Source organism: Xenopus laevis, chromosome 7L (genome assembly GCF_017654675.1).
Source record: "Xenopus laevis strain J_2021 chromosome 7L, Xenopus_laevis_v10.1, whole genome shotgun sequence".
NCBI classification, from domain to species: Eukaryota; Metazoa; Chordata; class Amphibia; order Anura; family Pipidae; genus Xenopus; species Xenopus laevis.
The window spans coordinates 134,809,374-134,832,886 of NC_054383.1; the positions used below are offsets into that span (position 1 = coordinate 134,809,374).

Below are 23,513 nucleotides of genomic sequence, written 5' to 3' on the forward strand. Positions count from 1 at the left end.
ATAAAATATGGAAAAGGTAAACAATAACTGTACTAAACTACTTTAAAATTAAGTTAGTATTAATAAGCATAAATTAATTTTGTTTGTTATTTAGTTTTTTATACTTGCCAGTTTTTAATTGCACTGGATGATGTGCTTCTATTGTCCATTTTCCTAAGTACCAGACAGACATTATAGTATTAATATCTATTATCAATACATATTTACAGAGGATCAACATATTCCACAGCACTGTAAAATAGAAATATACAGTATAACAAGGACCCTGCTTAATAGAGATTACAAAAGGGGAAAGAAGAGTCAACAATGTGGTAGATGTGGTACTGAGTCTCACTGTTAGCAGGTGGCAATTGCATATAGTGTTAAATAAAGACATGCTGAACTAGAAGGGAAAACATAAATTAAAAGACTATTTAAAGGCAGAGATTAGGAGGTAAAGCTCTAGTGAAGTCCTGGAAGTATGTGAAGAGTCAATGAGGGAGGAGTTGAGGAGTAGAATGTAAAAAGAGTGTACCAAGTGGTTTGGTGAGTACTAGGAGAGACATATAAGATGGAGCAGTGTTGGAAACTACTTTGAATGTCAGGGTTTAATACTTTTAAAGGAAACCAGTTTACAGAATGGCAAATCTGAAAGACCAGTGGGTAATACATCTTTGTAAAAAAAACTGTGATGAGTCATGGAAAGTATGTAAAATGCTATATATAAAATAATTTTTTGTAGTACGGGTTTCTTCAGTTGATTTATACCTTTTTTTCCAGGCACTGGAGCAATGGGCTCTACAGGAAAATACAGAAAGTGAAAATTAATTTTATCAGAAATCATTAAAGGGGATCTGCCACCCAGACAAACTAAAAGTCATTTTCAAATTAAACATTGGGCTTGTATTTATTTTTTAAAAAATAATGCACCCATACCATAAAGCTGTAAATCATATATTAAGTAACCCTCCTCTATGCCTTAGTCATGGAGGCGGAGCAGGCAATTACTTGTCATTATGCACTTCCAAAATGTCACTACACACTAACATACCCCATCTGTCCTCAGTATCTATAACTGTGTAGCCTGTGCATGGACATGGCATCAGATCCTCCATTCTGGCACATACACAAGATGTTGGGAAGATACAAAGCTTGCCTAAAAGGGATGCTGCCATGATTTTTATGGTTTACTTTTTCTAAATTACACTATTTACATTGCAAATAATTCACTCTTCCATTTAAAATTTTATTCTTGAGCCAACAGATGTATTTTTTAGCTGTAATATTGGTGTGGAGGCAGCCGACTCATTACATTGTGCCTGATTATGAGCTTTGAGAAGGAGCCAGCACTTTAGGATGGAACTGCTTTGAGACAACTATTGTTTCTCCCCTTCTCATTGTACCTCTATACCACCCAATTTGAGAGAACACACCGCATGTCCATTTGGGGAGAAGGAGTTTCCAGCATAGAAGGGACTCATAAAACAAGTTTAGTAAGTGAAAGATTCCAAACTAGTGTATCATGATGGTGGGGGTTATTTATCAAAAGGTAAATTTTTTGTGAATTTTTTTTTTACTCTAATAAATTTGAAAGTACTCACAACTCGAATGGGAGGTTATTTATGCAAAAACTCAAACATATAATATTCTATTGAATAGTACCAACTGAAAATTCTAATCGAATTTTCCTCTGGGAAAAAAAACTAGAATGTTCGCACACTCAATACAAAATGCAATTCAGAGAGAGAGTGGTTTGAAAAAATAATCCCCTTGACAAAGGCCTTGGTGCCGAAACATTGGGGCCATTCTCATTTTCCTGGTAGGTGTATCCGCTCCTTGCTTGTTTCTTGCTTACTATGTATTACTAATGAGTGGGTTATATTCTATACGATTTTTTTAATATTGTACAAATTGTGCCATTTATTGTATGGCGTTATTTATGTAAAATGCCTTTCTCTGCATAAAAGTAAAAGTAAAAATTATTTTTTCAAACCACTCTCTCTCTGAATTGCATTTTGTATTGAGTGTGTGAACATACAGACGTTTAATATTGATACAGGTTACCTGCAGAAGGGGTAACATTTGTTTCTGCACCTCTTATCATTTTTTGAAAATTTTGGTGTGCCCTCCATCCATTTTTAATTCTAAAAAAAACTAGAATGTCAGGAAGGCAATTAACATTCAAATGGTTTAACAGAACTCTGCCATTAACTTGTAAACTAACTCGACAACTTTTAGCTGGCATATATTCGAATTAGAAGTGTTTCCATGGTCGAGGTGTGATAATTCTCACATTCAAATTTACATTCAAGTTGGCACGTTTAAATAAGAATTTGTGAGTTTTGACACAAAAATATGAAAATTCAAAGTCAAATTCAAATTTACCATTCCAATCTTAATTGGAATTGTATCTAATATTTTAACTGTCTTTGCCATTTTTTAAAACTCATTTACAGTATTTAAATATCCTAATTTCCAAAAAGTACCTGTAAATTTATTTATGGTTGACAACAGTGAAAAGTGACAAAATCAGTCTCTGTACATTTAAACCAGGATGACCTTTAAAATGATATCCCAAGTTACTCAAAAGTTACTCAGAAAACTATAATAGTATTTTGTAAGTTATCCATACTCACTCCCTGTAAACTTTGCAGGTCCTGATGGTAAATCCAGTTCCACTATCCATTCATCTAAACATAACAGGATAAATAAGTTACCTCAAATTGAATAGACTGAAATTACTCTGAGAAGGTACAGTGTCTGTGGAGTTATAGTTTTGTTTTCAGCTGTGAATCACAGTAGGGAGTATTAGAGAAAGGAAAAATAGTTAGAGCCAGAGTGTTGCAAGAGTTTTGGAAATGTACATAACAAATTGCCATTTTCAATCTAATGAACTGTTTGTCTGATCCTGCTCACATTTTTTATACTCCTTCATAGATAACAATATTTACCAAGTCAAACATAGGTTAAGTTATAAATCTTTATATTTATTCTTGAATGCCTGTAAGATATTCCTTGTGCCAGTGACCCCTAGCTTGTTGGAAGAGAGGGCGTTTATTGCTGAGTGTCATGTATTTTAAGTGTATTGTATTTGTTACTCACCAGTAGTGCCAGGGAGTTGAACTATTGGTGCTGGACAAGAAAAGGACAAAAAAAATATGAAAATCAGTTCAGTTTAGGTGTATCTTCTTTTTTGTAATGAAATGCTCATGGTATACAAAACTTCTCTCACGACAAAAGAAAATTTAGGGACAGATTTATTAAAATGTGAGATCATAGCTCACCACAGAAAAACTCAGTCACTTTCTGTTTATTCAGTTTATATACAGAATTTGTAGAAATGTATTTATCAATGGGTGAAAGTTAGTGTAAACCATTTGATAAATATGTTTCTACAAATCCCACAGGAATGCATAGAAAGTGTTTTTTTTTTGTGGTAAACTCTATCTCACATTTTGATAAATCTGCTCCTGACAAATATAGAACTAAGGTTTTATAGTACAGTCTTCTGTACAGTTGCCTTTCCCTACAAAAATAATTCTCAAATTTAAAAAATTGAAAATATGTTTAACAAAGAGCAAAACGCTGTTTCCTATAGGTTTTTGCTGTTTTCTCTTTATTTTCTACTTCTGTGCTTATTATGAACAGTTTTTTTCAACTCAAATACAAGCCAAAACAAGAAAAGTCAATTTAGGTGATCTATTTTGTTTGTGTTTAAAATCTTTGGAATAATTATTTTGCTACCATAAAAAATATTTTCACTGCATCAAGAAAATCAGTTAAAAGGATTATTCCCTTTAACATCACTATACAAGATCTTCAAGTAGTTTGCCATTATTCCACTATGCAACACAACAGGGGATAGATAATAATAAGATTATGCAGTTCCAAGGATATGTATTCAGCTTTTAGGCAGCCAGCTGGTTACAAAAGAAGAAGAAGAAAAGGATAAACCAGATCTAGCCCACTGGCCTGCAGTAAACAGTTTTGAACATTTTTCTTTGGTACGTACATATATATTCTGATGTAATTATCAGTCTTTAAAAAGCAAAAACTTTTTAGTTATAATTGGTAAACATACTTCCTTCATATACAGTTTGCTCTGTTGGTGGTCCTTGACCTTGCATAATTATCCATTGTCCTAAAAATTCAATTGAAGAATAAAAAAAATCATTATTAATAATGTATTAACTTCAAAGTGTCAAATTTTTTTCAAGTTGTCTTACTTTACTTATTGTAACTTTGAATTTCTTATGCATTGTCCCGTTTTGTATTTTACACATTTGCTCTCATACAGTATCTGTCTATAAATAATTTTGTCCTCAAAAAAAAAAATCAAAATTGTTGTGATGTTATTTCTGTTTTTATATTTATTTTCATTTTTATTTTAATTAATGTTCTGCTGGGGCCTATTAACTAACAATTTTTTCACAAATCATATCTTTTCTCTAAAAATGTGTGTTTTTTTATTTCTCCAAAACTCAAAAATTCAAGATTTATCAGTCAAGGCCCCATAAAATTCAATTGGAGCTGCACTGATCCTGTTGGAATTTTTTTTAGCCATTCATACCTTTAGAGGTTTTAAGATATTTTTTGTGCTTGTAATTATCTAAAATTTTTAGAGATTTTAGAGGTATTCATATTTTTTTGGGAATCGTTCAGCATTTCTTTGTGTACATACTTTTTATATTCAGATCTTTTAATAACTTTCATGGCATTCATGATTTCAAAAAAAATGTTTAATCATGGTTTCAAAAAGCTCTAATACCACTAAAATTCTATTTTTTTTTTACCAGAGTAATAAAAGTAATGCCAGTAATGCCATGCCAGAAAGTTGAGAATCAGGTGCTACAAATATGTTGCACATTTATTTAAAATAAGCATATCACAAAATTTTCAGTGTTTTTACATTGGGAGGTCCTCTTTGTCAAAGGTCAAATTTTGAATAGTCCAAATATACAATTCGACTGGGAGGTTATTTAAGAACATTTTTGAATGTCTAATTTTTGATTAAATGGTTCAATCTAAAAATTCTAATCTTATTCGATTTGTATTCGATTCGTACAAATTGTTTTTTTCCCCTGCAAAAAAAAACCTTGAATGTCAGGAAGGTGGGCAACATGTTGCTTACCAACCCCTTGGATGTTGCTCACAATGGCCTCAAAGCAATTGCTTATTTTTGGATTCCAGGCTTGGAGGCCCTTATTTGGTACTCCCAGGAACTTTTTGCATGCTTGTGTTGCTCCTGAACTCTTTTTACATTTGAATGTGGCTCATGGGTTAAAAGGTTTGGGGACTGATGCTCTAGAACAGTGATCCCCAACCAGTAGCTGGTGAGCAACATGTTGCTCACCAACCCCTTGGATGTTGCTCCCAGTGGTCTCAAAGCAGGAGCTTATTTTTGAATTCCAGCCTTGGAGGCAAGTTTTGGTTGTATAAAAATCAGATGCACTGCCAAACAGAGCCTCAGTGTTGGTTGACAATCTACATAGGGGCTACCAAATGGCCAATCACAGCACTTATTTGGCACCCCAAGAACATTTTTTCATGCATGTGTTGCTCCCCAACTCCTTTTACTTCTGAATGTTGCTCACGAGTTAAAAAGGTTGGGGATCCCTGCTCTAGAACAACCCTTTGTACTAGAGTTAGCATAATGCTGCGGGTTGTCAGTATTTTAACATTTAGGGGTTAACTTAAGATTTAAACTTTGGCACCTAAAAGCTGCCAAAACTTTTATTTGTTCCAAAAACCATTGCAGATAAAATGTAGAAGATTGCCATGGTTTTTTTGGCATGAAATCCAGGCTCTTAATAAATTCACGACTGGTTTCTTTTAAGACTGCTTATAAAGAAAGGCATGACTAATCTTACTGTTTTTATGTTATTTTTGTTTTCATTTTTCAATTTCCTTTTGTTTTTATTGAAATCCTATAAATGATATTCTGTTCTTTTAGAAAAATATTAGTGAAACTAGAGATCAGTTTAGGTAATTTATTAACAAACTCTTTAATATAAAAACAAGCTTTTAGAATTACCTGACATGCCAGGCATTGGAAAACCGGGTGCTACAAAAACAATTTATTATTAATTAATTTTAAATAATTGCTTATAGTCATTTGCACTCAAGCTACCATATTTCTTATGATATTTAAATATTAAAAAAAAACATTTCAATAAATATAGAAATTTGTATATACATATACATATCAAAGTCCCTTGGCTTACCTGGTTGTCCTGGCTGCATACTCATACTGAAAACTTCCCAACCAAATAAATTATTACAGCCCATATTCCCTGACACTATAAAACAATTAGGTGGATACAAATACCTTTTATAACACGTTTATTAAATATTATACCAGGGTTGCATAAAAAAATGTTGTGCTGATCATCAATCATGTTCCCCAAACATGGGCAGCCACAAGAATCGTACAAAGGTAATTAACCACACACTACAAAGAAAATACACTAGCAGGGTGTGTTTAAACGAGTTTGTTAATAGTATACTACAATGGTATCATGCTAATTAACTGCAAATATATAAACTGAGCAAATTATTTTGATATCTTGCTGGTCAAATAATCAATTTCAGTAAGAAAAAGGTGTGACCAAATTTTTTTTTTAATACTGTATGTAATGCCAACACCATTTTTCAGGAAGTTATTGAGGTTATGTATTTTCACAGATTCCTGTCCCAACAGAGCTTATAATCAAGGCCGCAACCGCATTCACATGGGGTTTTTTTTTCTGTAGCTCTGTATAGAGCTGTAAATCAAATTCAACCCTTGTTATTGTTCCTATCTAAGAACTAAATATATTATATTCTACAGTGTTTATCTGTGCAAAATTGTTCCTATAGCCAATTTCAGCTTGAATGATTTGGGTGCCATATTGGTGCACCTTCGCTAGGTTTGAAGTTAGCCAGAGCCCTATTTGTACACCCAGGTGAATGTGATTTTTTATATCAGTAAATACATAATAGAATATTTATATGAACAATGCTTACACGAACATGGGCAAACAAGGGATTGAACTGTTTTAAAAGGGGCAGCGATTCGCTGGAGGAGTGTTACATATAGACAAAAGGTTGAACTTGATGGACGTGTGTATTTTTTCAAACTAACGCACTATGTTACTATGTTTTGATGCAAAACACACTGTATTTACCAGTGCAGGGTAACATTATTTTATATTTAAATTCAAAAAAACAAGTTTGTTCTTCGATGTTACTGAACCTTCAACCTCCCTATATAGAGTATACAGGGATATTTTAATAAATCTGCCTCCTAATTACATGACATTTTTTGCCGAAAAATATATAAAACCAATGCAATAATTAACAAACTTGGTAAATTACTCCAAATGCATTGGACTCAATGTCGGTTTTCTGCCGTCTTTTCCCAAATGCATTGGTCAATTGGCATTTCTAACCCCCACCCCATGTAGACCCCCTTCCCTCCTCCCCCCAGCATAAATGCCCCCTGGGAAATGCCCCTGACTTTTTACTTACCCTTCATCGCAGTTTCAGGCATCGGAGTTCCACGCAGCCATCTTCCAGTTCTTCAGTAAGCTGAGACGGAGACCGGTGAAGCTGTGCATGTGCAGTTGTAGCAATTTACCACTTTGCGAAACTGCGTATGCCCTGAAATAGAAGTATATTGTCGAAGCACCGGAAGAAGACACGAAGATCCGGAAGATGGCTGCGGTAAACTCCGATGTCTGAATCTGTGCCGAGGGGTAAGTAAAAAGTTAGGGGCATTTCCCCATAGGGGCAGTTAGGATGGGGGGAGTAGGGAGGGGGGTTTACGTGGGGTGGTGGGGTAGGTTTTTTTTTGCTAAAGGGTTGAATTCTCCTTTAAAAGTAGATTTATCAATGGAATTTTCAAATTTTGTGATTTTTTTTACCTTTGAAAAAAACTCTCAAAAACTTGACAATAATGCATATGCTCTTCTTTATGAAAAAAAATCACAGAAGTCTAAAAACACAAATATCAAAAAAATGTATCCCTTAAAACTCAAGGATAGTGATAGTGTCATTGAAAAATAGCTTTTAATTTTTTTAAAAAATACCTTCCATTTTTGCATTTGAGATTTCAAGTTTTTGTGCACTTAATAAATGTCAAAGATTTCAAAAGTCAAATTTCAATGTTAATAAATCTGCCCCTTAATTATCAGTTATCCTATATAAACATATACCAATACATACCCATCTGTGGTCCCATTGGTTGACCCTGTGCTCCTGGTTGAAGCATATATTCTAAAAATGAAAAAAGTGTTAATATTTAAGACTAAACTAAAAGGATCAAAAGGTTGGAAAAATGTGTAAGTTGTTCTGGAACAATGAATTCATGTCTAAAAACAGAATAAATCTTTATAGTCTTTAATGTCCCAACACCTGTAAGATAATACATCTTATATAACAGTGCACGAATAAGGACAATATGGAAATATTCAATGTGAATTGACACATGAGACAAGTGGAAATAACACAATTTCAAATAGACATATAAAAGAAAAGGTCATGAAATAAACATTCAGTTGTAGTTCTACCTGAAACACATAACAGGCTGAAAAACAGGACTGGAAGAAACCATTATACATCTATTTCTTATATATCTTTTTGTTCATGTTAACGTGACTGTTTACCTTTAAATTAATTTTGGTGTTTTGTTTTCTCTAGATGACTCAGTTTACTGTTTTAGACTTGCCCAACTGCCATTGTCTTATGATACCTAGCATCTTGACCTCCCATAACAATGCTTTATTATCACAATTTCCTTACAAAAAACAGTATACAGTGACTAATACAGATATAGGCACAGAAACAGCCTTTTTTATAACCTTTAGAAGAAATAACACAATATTACCTTGTAGCCATGACATTTCACCAAATCCTGGTCCTGCAAAAAAATTACATGAATATTTAGAATCCAAGCAGATTTCTATACCACAAAAGGTTCAGAATAGGATAATCTTCTGTGAAAAAGTATAACTCCCTGAATAAAATTATATTTTTACATATTACATTGCTGGTAAATTTTAAGCCAAAGCATTTTTATGCTTAATCCTTTTAAAGCAGCAGAGCATACATTATGGAAAAAAATTCCTAATGTAATCATATTCCAGAAAATTGTTTGTTCTAATAATATGCTTTTTGATGATTTGTAAAAAAAAAAAAAAAAAAAAGGTGTAGGGGCCTATTTATCAGCAGTCTCGTTTTCATGGTTTTAGTGGTTTTTAAAACCACAACCAAGCTCACAAACTCTAACTATGAATGTCATGACATTTATTTAAAAAATCTGATAAAAAATTACAAGCTGAAAATGATGCTGAACTCTGCACTAAAAAATAAAAATACCTCATAAACCTCTAAAAATCCAAGTTTTTCAGACAATTAAAAATACTAAAACCTCATCTGAATTGATTTAGAGCAGTCCAAAAAGATCAGTGAAGCTCCCATTGACTTTTATAGGACCTCAACAACTTTTACCTGGCAAAGTTTTGTATAGGTGATTATGTGGTTCACTTCGTAAATCTCACATTTTTAGAGCATTTTAAAACAATGAGAAAACAACAATTTTTTGGAGAATCGTGGGAAAAAACTAAATCTTGTTGTTAGTAAATAACCCCCAAACTGTTAAAAATACTATCAAAATAAATTCAGTTCTGTTTCAAATATGTATAATTTGGGCCAAAATGGGAAAATAAATCAGAGATTAAAGTAATAGCTCATCACATGCAAAAAAAATATTTACCACGAATACTGGCTGCCACTGATCCATAGGCTGTACTTTTAGAATAACCAATGCTCAGCAGTCCAAATATATCTGTAGGATGAGCAACTACGTGGGAACTCAAGCCACTGCCGTAATTATATTCTGCCCAAGAAAACTTAGATCCGGGGAACTCTTGCCACTTGATTCCTGTTAATGGCTTCCCATCAAAAGTGATTGCTTCTAAACTCAATGTTTTCGTTATAATCACAGCCAGATTGACTTCCATGTTATCTTGACCAATGATCTCATACTCCAAACCAAAGGATGTGGTGGCAGGAACACTGGAAAGGAAGACGCCGAAGATGTTGTCTTGGAATTTCCCACCAGTGCCGTAAAAGAAGACTTGGATTTTATGATTAGCATTTAGGGTCAAAGGGGAATTCTGTGCAACTTCAAACTGGATCACTTCCCCTGCTCTCAGAGTTTTCTTCCCTTTATTTGTACCAGACTGGAAATCAACTGCTGTATCTTGGGAAGCTATGACAAAAACAATATCAGATTTAGGTTGAAAGGACAATCCTGGGATATAAAATGTAGAACCCCAGCTTGAGACTGGTAAGAGCTGCTCATACACGTGGTCACAGTCCCCGTTTTTCTTAGAACATGTGTGACCACTCAGGACAGCCACAGGATACTCGGAGACCACCCTACTTCCTGAAAGATCATCAGTACTCTGAAGCTGCACTGTTTGGAAAGGTTGAAGGGACAGGGTTAGTTTGCTACCCTTCTCATAGTCCTTTCCTTTGAAATTCACAGCTCCGTTAAGATAAATATCAACCTTTGTCTCATTTCCATAGGCTATTACTGCAAACTCTTTATAGGAAGAACTAGCGTCAAATGGAGGGGTAAAAATGTAATATTCGGTTCCCAGCCGATCCACTGGGTAAATCAAAGCTGTATCGCCACTGGCATACTTCAAATTTCGGGAAACAACTGTTACTTCATTATCTGACTGAATGATCACTGAATCTGCCAAAACGTCTTTTCCTTTCATTTCAATGGTTTCTGGGAGAGGAATGGTTACTGTTTCACCCTTCCCAACTGTCAACTCTTTCTGGAAATCAGAATTGTTAATGATGACAGTGACTGAGGTGGGAGATGAAGTGGCAGTCACTAAAACCTCAAGTTTTGCAGATTCCTTTATGTCATGATTCTGTAGGAAAGCTGTGATGAATTGTGTGCCGACTGCAGTTTCCCCTGTAAAATAAATCAAGATATGATTAAAATGCCAATTAAAAAGGTAAAATCTAGATAATCAGACCCATTCCCTCACTATTTTCCTATAAAAAAGCTTCTACAGATTCCCTAGGAATTGGGTTAGTTTTTCTGTGGTGAGCCCTACATCTTCCCTCTAGACTCTTCTCTTTACAAAGTGGCATCTATCTATTACTTCTCTTTGCTTTGATACATAAATGGAAAAGTTTAAGGTATAAATACATCATAAATTGCTGTACATGTGACAGACACAATTTTAACCAATGTTCTCTTTTCCTATCTACAGAATTTAGCCACAGGGGCACATTTACTAAAGTGTGAATTTTCTCCGCATCTTCATCAAAGTTCACCTTAATTCAGGTGTATTTTCCCAACGCTTCTCATATTTGCTAAAAATTGTAAGTATAATTTTTCAAGAGAAATGTGGTAAATTTTCTCCTGGTGTAAATTCTCTGTGAAAATTAACAAAGGTATTCTCCCCATACAAGTTTAGTGGGGAAAATTCTGTAGAGAATTTTTTTTTGGCCATGAAAAAATTAATTATGGAGAATTATGGAGAATTAGTTTGGAAAGAGTGATGTAGATAAATTCAAAAGTGGCTGCTCTATCTTTAAAATGGTAGTTTGTCAGCCTGAACCTGGAGTAATTGTCTTGGCAAAAATTAGACATCATGTTCATAGTAAATATTCACTGGAGAAATTTCACCTGGGGAAGAGTTGTGAATTTAATTAGATGCAAAGAGAATTCTCACTACTGTAGAGTGAACTCTCCAAGACGTGTTGTAGTCTCCTTTTAGTAAATTGGCAATGTTTAGGGGAATGTTCATTTTTGGTGAAATTACTCCAAATTGTCACTCAGACCATTTAGTATATATGCTCCCATGTGTGCCTTCTTCTACCTTACCAATAAACTTACCAATAACATATTCCACTGCTCCTTCTGGTTTGCCAGCTCCTTTGGTCCATTCTCCTATGCACAATAATACAGTAATGTATTAATGTTTTAAGGCATAGTATCATCATATATGTACAATGTATCTATTTATAATACTTTTTTTATTGATTATAGCTTCTGATTACTTTTCCTTAGAGAAGCTTTCATATAGCTATTAAGCTGGCCATACACCTTAAGATCCACAAACAAGTCAACCTTTCCTAGTATGATCACCTTGAACTGGATGTTATCAGGCTGATTCTTTTTTGTTTTGCACTTGGGTCAAATGTTGGGATCACAATGATGGTTAATGCCAATAAACTTCACATGTATGGCTGCCTGTAATGTTATTGTTAAACCATCCATAGGAATCTCCAATCAGTTTTGTAATGAATATTATTACCCTTTTAGATCCTTTTAGACCCTTTTAGGGTAGCATGTCCTGTGTCTAATTGGGTTTCCTCCTACAGTCCAAAAACATACAGGCAGATTAATTGGCTTCTAGCTAAACTGGCCATAGTATGTGTGAATGTGATAAAGACTTTAGATTGTAAGCTGCTCTGGTGCAGGGACTGACTTGAATAATGTGCAATCTCTGCAAATTGCAGCACAAATGTGTTGTCTCTATATAGGAAGTAAGATCAATTGAAAAAACGGATCTTGATTTTTCTTGTGTCTTGTAGCACTATTCCTGAGAGTATATTTAGAAACCATGTTATTAAGCAAAACAGTATTGCTGATTATTCCCAAAAATATAACACAGAAATACTTGAAGTAATGTAGGGTGACATAAGGGTGACCTATGTCCTATAGTAGGGAGGTCATCTGCCATTGGTTGAAGTATTTATGGAATGTCTGCTTCCCTAGTTCATAAAAAGGTAAACATTGCTATATGGCTGGCTCTTGCTTGTCCACTTGAGAGGCAGGTGGGAGTACTAAGGGTCCAGAAGTTGAAGTAGGATTAATTTTATTGAATTCAGTAAGTGGGAACCAGGACCACATGAACAAGCATTAGTGAAGGATTAGTTACCAGTGGTGTAAGACAGGTACAGGTGAGCAAGGACAGTTATAAGCTGCATTTACAAATAACTTTTTATTTTTGAATACAGCAAAAATTCAAATTACTGATGTTGTTGCTCCTTTAGGTCACTTACACTCTGAGCCTTCACAGTGCTCGGAGAAGTTCTTTCACTACATTTAAATCAATTTATTGTTTTGAGTTTAGAGCCCCTTTAGAAAAATGGTATTGAACTTCTTGCTTGTGTCAATTTTAAAAACTAAGAATTAAAAATAATAATAATAAAACTGTAACAATAAAAAGTTTTTTTACGCTCAGCTATTGGACCCTATTGCTATGGTGTTGGCTAAGAATTGAGACAAGTTAAGTAGAGAAACTGCCAGTGTATACTTATTACCTTCCATTTTCATCGGGCCGGATGAGTAGTGTCCCTTTATTTGCATTTTTCCTACACATAACAACAAAAAAATATATTAAAACCCAAACAAAAGTTACAGACAATTGATGGGCACAATAGTTATAATATTTGATGCTGTTATAATACATAAAATAAAGGGAGGTTATTGTTGGAGAGGACTAATCAGATTATTTTATTAACCTCTTATGTTTCAGTGTTCCAAAGCGATAACTAACACTGGTTAACGGGTTGGCCTAAATACTTGAAAAAACTCTGTGTAGGTGGATTTAAAGCAAGAAGGTGGAGTTGAGGAAAGGTTACATTTGTTTTGAGGTTGTTTCAGACTGTATTTGTAAGTAATTGTATGTAATTTAGAACGATATTAAAAAGTAATTTGCCAGGTATGCTATGCCCTACCATTTTAAATTAATTTTAAATCGAAAATCAACATTTGGGGGCACATTTACTAAGGCTCGAATTTCGAAGTGAAAAAACTTCGAAATTCGACCATCGAATTGTATAAATTCGATAGTCTCAGTTTTTTTTTTTGAGTGAATTTAGCCTTTTTTGATGGTATTCAAAACATTAGACCGAACATAGAAATCATTCGAATCAAACGATTTGAACGATTTGAATGATTTAATTGATTGATCGAACGATTTTCAAAAAAAAAACTTCTAAAAGGTCCCCATAGGCTAACATAGCAATTCGGCAGGTTTAAGGTGCCAAAGGTTTTTAAAGAGACAATACTTCGATTTTCGAATGGTCGAATATTTTTTCAATTTGAATAGAATTTTGGCCTATTCGACGGTCGAAGTACCCAAAAATTACTTTGAAATTCAAAGTTTTTGAATTTGAAAATTCACTTCGAATTCACTTCGACCCTTAGTAAATGTGCCCCTTAATAATATGTTAAATACATCTGAAATAAACTGTTTCCATTATTTTCAGGGATGCATTGAATCCCAGATTTGTTTGGGATTTGAACAAAGTCAGGTCTTTTTCAGCAGGATTTGGCTGAATTCAAGTGCCTAATCGTAACCATTAAATCATGTGACTTTTGGTCAAACTATTAAGGAGATTGTAAAACTTTGTCTGAATTCTTCTTAATAGATTATGTTTTATCCCCAATATGTGCATCTAGTGAAACCCAAGGAGGATATTAAAATTAAGCCATAGCTGCCACGCATTTTGCCATTTTGAATGTTGGAAAATTTATGAGAAAATTGATTTTTCGAATAAAACAGATTATTACAAGTCACAATAAGAGAATATGATGAACCAAAGGGTGTGCCAAGAGCCAATTATGATTTATATTCCCAGATCATATGTCCAGCAGCTGCACAGGCTGATGGAATGGACTCAGTAGTGCATATCATTGGTTATATGGGTGGGCTGAGGGTAGTCTGGTGTTGCTTTAGTCTGGATTTGTGTAGGACTAGGGACGACAAGGAAAGGACGGAGGCAGATACGGTAGGCTAATAGGTAGTTTCACTTTATGTAATATAAAAAATAAGATGAAACATGATACATTGAAAAATTCATTCCATACCTGCAGTTCCTTCTGGAAATATATGTTCTAAGAAATAAATAAGAGGATCAGCTCACACAAATGTTATTTAATGAACAAAAAATAAGTGCAATACACTTTAATGATATATGTATAACATTTCATACAAAAATCATAACCCGTTGACAGGTTGAGAGGAAACAAGCTTTTTTGTTGTAACTTGTATCTCTTTGACTTCAGAGTAATGTCCTCCATTGTTCTGCTGCAACCTTAGGACAATTCCCTTGTTGTTTACAGATGGTGCAAGAGCACATAAAAAAGCCCAGATGCCACCCCATTATCAGTCATTTAGGATGAGCAAATAGAAAGGGTACTCAGAAAAACACACAAAAATCAAGTAAAAATATATATTTCTATATATTTTATATACTATACATACATACTATATTATATACATTTAAAGGAGATTTTCTGTTGATAAAAATGATTTACCTTTCAGTCCTTGCAACTGAGGCAATACTCCTAATACAAAAAAAGAAAAGTGTTCAGAAAAGGAAAAAGCAGGAAAAGCATGTATTATAATAAATCAGTATCTTATACCAAAGCAGTGAATAAGGTGAAGATTGGGAGTTACAAAGTGAAGATTGGGAGTTACAAACTACCCTTAGTCCTAGTCTGTAAAGCCGATTAACAAACAAACTTGCTAAATTGCACAGATATGGCTACCAGTAGCATCCAATTAGGTCTTGGCTTTCATTTTACAACTTGCAGTAGACTGATCAAAACTAATTGCTCATTGGTTAATACTGATAACTGCACTCGTATCTGCATATAATATACAAGAGTCATGAATATCCTGTAAATTATATCCTAATAAATGATGCTTAGTAAGGTCATCGGTTATATTTGAAGCTTATTCATGTTCTTTCTGTCACATGACTCACTGAAACTTGTGTATTATAATAAATAAAGTACCCCCTGTTGCAAAATATGAGGTTATTCGGAGTTCCATGACCTGTATAAAAACACTCAACCTTCGGCCTTGTGTTTTTATATGGTCATAGAACTCCTTGGTAACTTATAATATTGTTATATTTTACAATAGGGGGTACTTTATTCACTATATATATAGAATATAGAGCATCTTTTACAGAATGTACACTCAGCCCTTGGAACCCATTGTTGCATGAGTTACGAAACAAACCCATTTAGCAAATAAATTGTCAATGTATACTCACCTCCTTCCATTTTTATTGGGCCAGATGAGTGGTGTCCATTAGTGATGGGTGAATTTATTCGGCAGGCGTGAATTCGTGGCAAAGTCCTGCGATTCGCAAAACTGCCGTGAAAATTCAACTGCGTCAAAAAAAAATTGACGCCGGTGGATTTTCACCAGCAAATTTGCTCAAAAACGGATGCCGCCGTCAAAAATGAGACGGGAATTTCGCAGGAAATTGGCAAATTTTTTGGCGAAGCGAAACGCCCCAAATTCACCCATCACTAGTGTCCATGCATAGTCCATGTTTCTACATGACAATTTTAAAATGATTCTTTAAACTCAAACAAATCTAACACAAATTTGCCATCAAGACCACATTGACAACAATGTAAAATACTGTCATAATACATAAGATACAGGGATGTTCTTGTTGGAAATTCTGGTGTTACAAGTTTGAACTAGTAAGGAACAACACTGGCCAATTGGTAGGCTAAATAGGGCAACTACTTGCATATGAGTTGAGTTAAGGAATTAATTTTAAATCTAAAATCAACATTTAATAAAATGTAAAACACATCTAAATTAAACTATTTCCATTTTTTTTAGGGATGCATGGAAGAAAGTCAGGCCTTTTTCAGCAGAATTCAGTTGAATTCAAGTGCAAAATCTAAACTTTTAAAATCACGTGACATTTGGTCAAACTATTAAGGAGATTGCAAAATTTTGTCTGAATACTTCATAATAGATTATTTTTTGCCCTCCTTGGTAACTTATAATATTGTTATATTTTAGAAATAGGGGGTACTTTATTAGCTATATATAGAATATAGAGCATCTTTTACAAAAAGTACACTCAGCCCTTGGAACCCATTGTTATTGCTTGAGTTACGAAACAGACCCATTTAGTAAATAAATTGTCAATGTATACTCACCTCCTTCCATTTGTATTGGGCCAGATGAGTGGTGTCCATGCATAGTCCATGTTCCTACATGACAATTTTAAAATGGTGTTCTTTAAACTCAAAAAATCGAACACAAATTTGACATCAAGGGCACATTGACACCAATGTAAAATGCTGTCATAATAGATAAGATATAGGGATGTTCTTGTTGTAAATTATGGTGTTAAAAGTTTCAAATAGGAAGGAACAGCCCTGGCTAATGGGTTGGCTAAATAGGGCAAATACTTCCATATGAGTTAAGGAATGGAGGTTTAGGGCATGTTTTACTTTTTTAGAAATTTTGTTTCAGACTGGGTTTGGGTGTAAGAAAGAGCAAGGAAATAAATAGTTCTGACAATACAGATTATTAGAAGTAACAATAAGAAATTATGACAAACCAAAGATTTGCCATTTTTGGTTCATTTTACCAGATCATATGTCAAATAACAGGCTGGAAGGGACTCAGCTGTTCAAATCATGTAAAATGGATGGAGTTTATATGGGGGTGAGACATAGAGGGTCCCCATGCCCAATTTTTGCTTATTTATTAATAAAAAAACCTTAATTTAATTGAACTGTCGGAAAACACTATAAAATCTAGGGAAAATCGGTATCACTCAAGTTTTTCGGGCTTCTTCCCAGATTGTTCACATTTTTCTGGCTTTTTCCCGAATTACTTAAATTTTTAGAGTTTTTGCCCGAGAACCCAGAAAAAGTCAGATTCAAAGTAAAAAAAAGCTTCTCCCATTGACTCTATACAGGACCTCGACAGGTCTGAGATGGAGAATTTTTGGACTCTGGCTTTAATAAATATAAACAAATCCAAGCTTTTTTTTTTGAGATTTTAACATTCAAATTGTAATAAATAATCCCCTAAATGTCATTATATTTTGCTGCTGAATTTGGACTAGGAAAGGCAAACAAATGAAAGGACATCAACCAGGTACAGTAGGCTAATAGGTATTCTCACTTCATATAATCTAAAAAATATATATATATATTGATGCATTAATGTCATACTTCCATATTCTTGGGGCAATTTGAATCCTAAATAATAAATTAAAAGCTCAGCCCCCAAAAATGTTATTTTATAAATAAAACAACAAAGTGCTGTACCCATTGATAATTGTTTTATATATATATATATATACATAGGTTTGTTTTTTATAATGTACATAGTTAGTTTCTTTCATACAAAAGCCATAAGTTGAACAAAGGAAAAACTTGTTCAGAGGCTGAAGTAGGATTCATCTAGGATTCATTGGGTATGTGGAACTCCATGAACCAGGACCACATGAACAAGCATTAGTGAATGATTGGTTAATTGGTGGTGTAAGACAGGTACACTCAGTGAGCAAGGGCAGTTCTAATCTGCATTTACAAATAACTTTTTATTTGTGAATACAGCAAAAATTCAAATTGCGGTAAAAAGTCAAATTCAAATGCTGATGTTGTTGCTCCTTAAGGTCACTTACACTCTGAGCCTTGAAAGTCCTCGGAAAAGTACTCTGACTAAGTTTAAATCAATTTATTGTTTTGAGTTTAGAGCCCCTTGAGAAAGATTTTATTGAACTTATTGCTTCTGTCAATTTTACGAACTAAGAGCCGGCCACACAACTCCATACTCAGATTAGTAAATTAAATGATAACTTAATAAAGACTGTAACAATAATAAGTTTGTGGGTACACTCAACCACACGACCCTATTACTATGGTGTTGGCTAAGAATTGAGAAAAACTAAGTAGATAAACGGCCAATGTATACTCACCACCTTCCATTTTCATTGGGCCAGATGAGTACTGTCCCTTTATTTGCATTTTTCCTACACATAACGATAATAAAAATATATTATAAAAAACCCTACAAAAGTTACAAAAATTGATGGACACAATAGTTATTTGATGCTGTCATAATATGTAAGATAAAGGGAGGTTTTTGTTGGAAAGTACTAATCAGATTATTAAATTAACCTTTTATGTTTCAGGGTCCCAAAGCTATAACTAACAATAGTTTACTGGTTGGCCTAATTACTTGAACAAAAGTTCTGTGTAGGTGGATTCAAAGCAAGAAGGTGGAGTTGAGGAAAGGTTTCACTTGTATGAAGTTGTTTCAGACTGTATTTGTATGTAATTAAATGTAACAGAGAAAGATTTTAAAAAGTAATTTTCCAGGTATGCTAATATGCCCTATCATTTTAAATTAATTTTAAATCTAAAATCAACATTTAAGAAAATGTAATATACATCTGAATTCAATTGTTTCCATTATTTTTAGGGATGCATTGAATCCCAGATTTGTTTGGGATTTGCCAAATCTGAACCCTTAAAATCACTTGACTTTTGGTCAAACTATTAAGGAGATTGCTTAACTTTATCTGAATTCTTCATATTCAATCCTTTTTTGTCCCCAAAAAGTGGATTTGGTTATATTGAAATAAAGCCTAACCTGCAGCACAATTTGTCATTTTGAATGTTAGAAAATTAATGAGAAAATAGATTGTTCTCATAAAACAGATTACTATATATATTATGACAATAGGGCAAATACTTCCATGTGAGTTGAGTTAAAGAATGGAGGTGGGTTAAGGTCATGCTTTTTTTTGCCCGAAAACCCCCAAAAAGTCGGATTTTCGGCCTAAACTCAGTGCAGGCCACGAAAATGTAAAATTGAGATAGTTGCCTCTCCTATTGACTTATACAGGACCTCAACAGGTTTGAGATGGAGAATTTTCGGACTCTGGCTTTTTGCATCATTGGGTATAATAAATCTAAACAAATTCAAGCTTTTTTTTGAGATTTTAACATTCAAATTTTAATAAATAATCCCCTAAATGTCATTATAGTTTGCTGCTGAATTTGTGTAGGACTAGGAAAGGCAAACAAATGAAAGGACATCAACCAGGTACAGTAGGCAATAGGTATTCTCACTTCATATAATGTAAAAAAAAATATATATATATATATATATATTTATATATATATATATATATATATATATATATATATATATATATATATATATATACATATATATATTGATACATTAATGCCATACCTCCATATGCTTGGGGCAATTTAAATCCTAAATAATAAATTAAAAGCTCAGCTCCCAAAAATGTTATTTTATAATGTGTATATATATATATATATATATATATATATAGAGTATGTAAAGAAGAAGCAGCACTCGTCAATTGCAAAAAAGTGTATTAAAAGATCAGAGCATCACTCAAGGCAACGTTTCGGACAGCATATGTGCCCTTTGTCAAGCCCAAAAAGAGTATGCTTGGGGCAATTTAAATCCTAAATAATAAATTAAAAGCTCAGCTCCCAAAAATGTTATTTTATAATGTGTATATATATATATATATATATATATATATATAGCAAATTTGAGTACAGTGCACACGGATAACCGAAAAAAGCAATGCCTGTGTGCTGGTTACATGTGTCAATAGTCATAGGCAAGAGAGAAAAACCGCACCAACAGGTCTTTATACAAAAATAGAAAACCTTTTATTCTATATACCTTTTATATATATAGGCTTGTTTTTATACTGTACATAGTTAGTTCTTTCATACAAAAGCCATAAGTTGAACTAAGGAAAAACTTGTTCAGAGGCTGAAGTAGGATTCATCGGGGATGTGTAACTCCATGGACCAGGACCACATGAACAAGCATTAGTGAATGATTGGTTACCAGTGGTGTAAGACAGGTACACTCATTGAGCAAAGGCAGTTATAAACTGCATTTACAAATAACTTTTTATTTGTGAATACAGCAAAAATTCAAATTGCGGTAAAAAGTCAAATTCAAATGCTGATGTTGTTGCTCCTTAAGGTCACTTACACTCTGAGCCTTGAAAGTCCTCGGAAAAATACTCTGACTAAGTTCAAATCAATTTATTGTTTTGAGTTTAGAGCCCCTTAGAAAATTTTTTATTGAACTTATTGCTTCTGTCAATTTTACAAACTAAGAACCAGCCACACAACTCAACAATGATTAGTACGTTAAATGATAACTTAATAAAGACTGTAACAATAAAAAGTTTGTGGGTACACTCAGCCACACGACATTACTATGGTGTTGGCTAAGAATTGAGAAAAGCTAAGTAGATAAATGGCCAATGTTTACTCACCATCTTCCATTTTCATTGGGCCAGGTGAGTAATGTCCCTTTATTTGCCTTTTTTCTACACATAACGACAATAAAAATATATTATTAAAAACCAATCAAAAGTTACAAAAATTGATGGATACAATAGTTATTATATTTGATGCTCTCATAATACGTAAAATAAAGGGAGGTTTTTGTTGGAAATTACTAATCAGATTATTAAATTAACCTTTTATGTTTCAGTGTCCCAAAGCTATAACTAACAATAGTTTACTGGTTGGCCTAATTACTTGAACAAAAATTCTGTGTAGGTGGATTCAAAGCAAGAAGGTGGATTTGAGGAAAGATTTAACTTGTATGAAGTTGTTTCAGACTGTATTTGTATGTAATTATATGTAATTGAGCAAGATTTTAAAAAGTAATTTGCCAGGTATGCAAATATGCCCTATCATTTTAAATTAAATTTAAATCAAAAATCAACATTTAATAATATGTAAAATACATCTGAATTAAACTGTTTCCATTATTTACAGGGTTGCATTGAATAACAGATTTGTTTGGGATTTGGACAAAGTCAGGCCTTTTTCAGCAGGATTCGGCTGAATTCAAGGGGCACATTTACAAAGCTCGAGTGAAGGATTCGAATTAAAAAAACTTCGAATTTCGAAGTGTTTTTTTGGCTACTTCGACCATCGAATGGGCTAGTTCGACCTTCGACTACGACTTCGACTACGAATCGAACGATTCGAACTAAAAATCGTTTGACTATTCGACCATTCGATAATCGAAGTACTGTCTCTTTAAGAAAAACTTCGACCCCCCAGTTCGGCAGCTAAAAGCTACCGAACTCAATGTTAGCCTATGGGGAAGGTCCCCATAGGCTTGTCTGCGTTTTTTTGATCGAAGGATATTCCTTCGATCGTTGGATTAAAATCCTTCGAATCGTTCGATTCGAAGGATTTAATCGTTCGATCGAACGAATAATCCTTAGATCGTTCGATCGCAGGATTTGCGCTAAATCGTTCGACTTCGATATTCGAAGTCGAACAATTTTAGTTCCTGGTCGAATATCGAGGGTTAATTAACCCTCGATATTCGACCCTTAGTAAATCTGCCCCCAAGTGTCAAATCTGAACTCTTAAAATCACATGACTTTTGGTCAATCTATTAAGGAGATTGTAAAACCTTGTCTGAATTCTTCATAATAGATTATTTTTTGCCCTCCTTGGTAACTTATAATATTGTTATATTTTAGAAATAGGGGGTACTTTATTAGCTATATATAGAATATAGAGCATCTTTTACAAAAGGACAAAAATGTCCCCAATATGTGCATCTAGTGAAACCCAAGGAGGATGAATTAAATAGTTTCCATTATTTTTAGGGATGCATTGAATCCCAGATTTTATGGGATGTGCCAAATCTGAACACTTAGGGGCCGATTCACTAAGGGTCGAATATCGAGGGTTAATTAACCCTCGATATTCGACTAGGAATTAAAATCCTTCGACTTAGAATATCGAAGTCGATGGATTTAGCGCAGATAGTTCGATCGAACGATCGAAGGATATTTCCTTCGATCGAACGATAAAATCCTTCGAATCGAACGATTCGAAGGATTTTAATCCAACGATCGAAGGAATATCCTTCGATCAAAAAAAGTTAGGCAAGACTATGGGGACCTTCCCCATAGGCTAACATTGACTTCGGTAGCTTTTAGATGGCGAACTAGGGGGTCGAAGTTTTTTTTAAAGAGACAGTACTTCGACTATCGAATGGTCGAATAGTCGAACGATTTTTAGTTCGAATCCTTCGATTCGAAGTCGTAGTCGTATAATAAATCTGATAAAATTCAAGTTTTTTTCCCTCTAAAAATTTGTTTTCTAGTGAAAAAAAACTTGAATTTTTCGAGATTTTAACATTCAGGTTTTAATAAATAATCCCCTAAATGTCATTATATTTTGCTGCTGAATTTGTGTATGGAAAAGAAATGAAAGGACATCAACCAGGTACAGTAGGCTAACAGGTAGTCTCACTTCATATAATGTAAAAATTATATATATATATATATCTATATCTATATATATATATATATATATATATATATATATATAGATAGATATATATAGATATATATATATATTGATACATTAATACCATACCTCCATGTTCTTGGGCCAAATCGAATCCTAAGAAATAGATGAGAAGCTCAGCTCACAAAAATGTGATTTAATAAACAAAAGAGCAAAGTTTTGTACCCATTGATAATGGTTATATAAATATAATACACAAGAGCCATGAATATCTTGTAAATTATATCCTTATAAAGGGAGAGTTCTGATGTCAGCAGTTATAAACGGTGAGTTCTGATGTCATTTCTGTCACATGACTCACTGAAACTTGTGTATT

General features: G+C 33.7%; 1 protein-coding gene across 13 annotated transcripts in view; it reads right to left on the reverse strand.

Moving 5' to 3' along the window:
• The window catches only part of LOC108696888, a 369,929-nt gene that overhangs the window by 342,684 nt on the left and 3,732 nt on the right, over positions 1-23,513 (reverse strand). For 12 of the 13 annotated variants that reach the window (XM_041569827.1, XM_041569829.1, XM_041569826.1 and 9 more), the window contains exons 4-20: positions 23,267-23,293; positions 21,127-21,180; positions 18,757-18,810; positions 16,979-17,032; positions 15,320-15,349; positions 14,870-14,896; positions 13,318-13,368; positions 11,885-11,938; positions 9,734-10,951; positions 8,846-8,878; positions 8,185-8,235; positions 6,014-6,043; positions 4,061-4,120; positions 3,082-3,111; positions 2,616-2,669; positions 748-777; positions 109-153 (exon numbers count right to left, since the gene is read on the reverse strand). In XM_041569827.1, coding sequence (XP_041425761.1) covers positions 109-153; positions 748-777; positions 2,616-2,669; positions 3,082-3,111; positions 4,061-4,120; positions 6,014-6,043; positions 8,185-8,235; positions 8,846-8,878; positions 9,734-10,951; positions 11,885-11,938; positions 13,318-13,368; positions 14,870-14,896; positions 15,320-15,349; positions 16,979-17,032; positions 18,757-18,810; positions 21,127-21,180; positions 23,267-23,293 — 1,902 coding nt within the window. The remainder of the gene's footprint in view (positions 1-108; positions 154-747; positions 778-2,615; positions 2,670-3,081; positions 3,112-4,060; positions 4,121-6,013; positions 6,044-8,184; positions 8,236-8,845; positions 8,879-9,733; positions 10,952-11,884; positions 11,939-13,317; positions 13,369-14,869; positions 14,897-15,319; positions 15,350-16,978; positions 17,033-18,756; positions 18,811-21,126; positions 21,181-23,266; positions 23,294-23,513) is intronic. The other variant, XM_041569828.1, reaches the window with a different exon arrangement.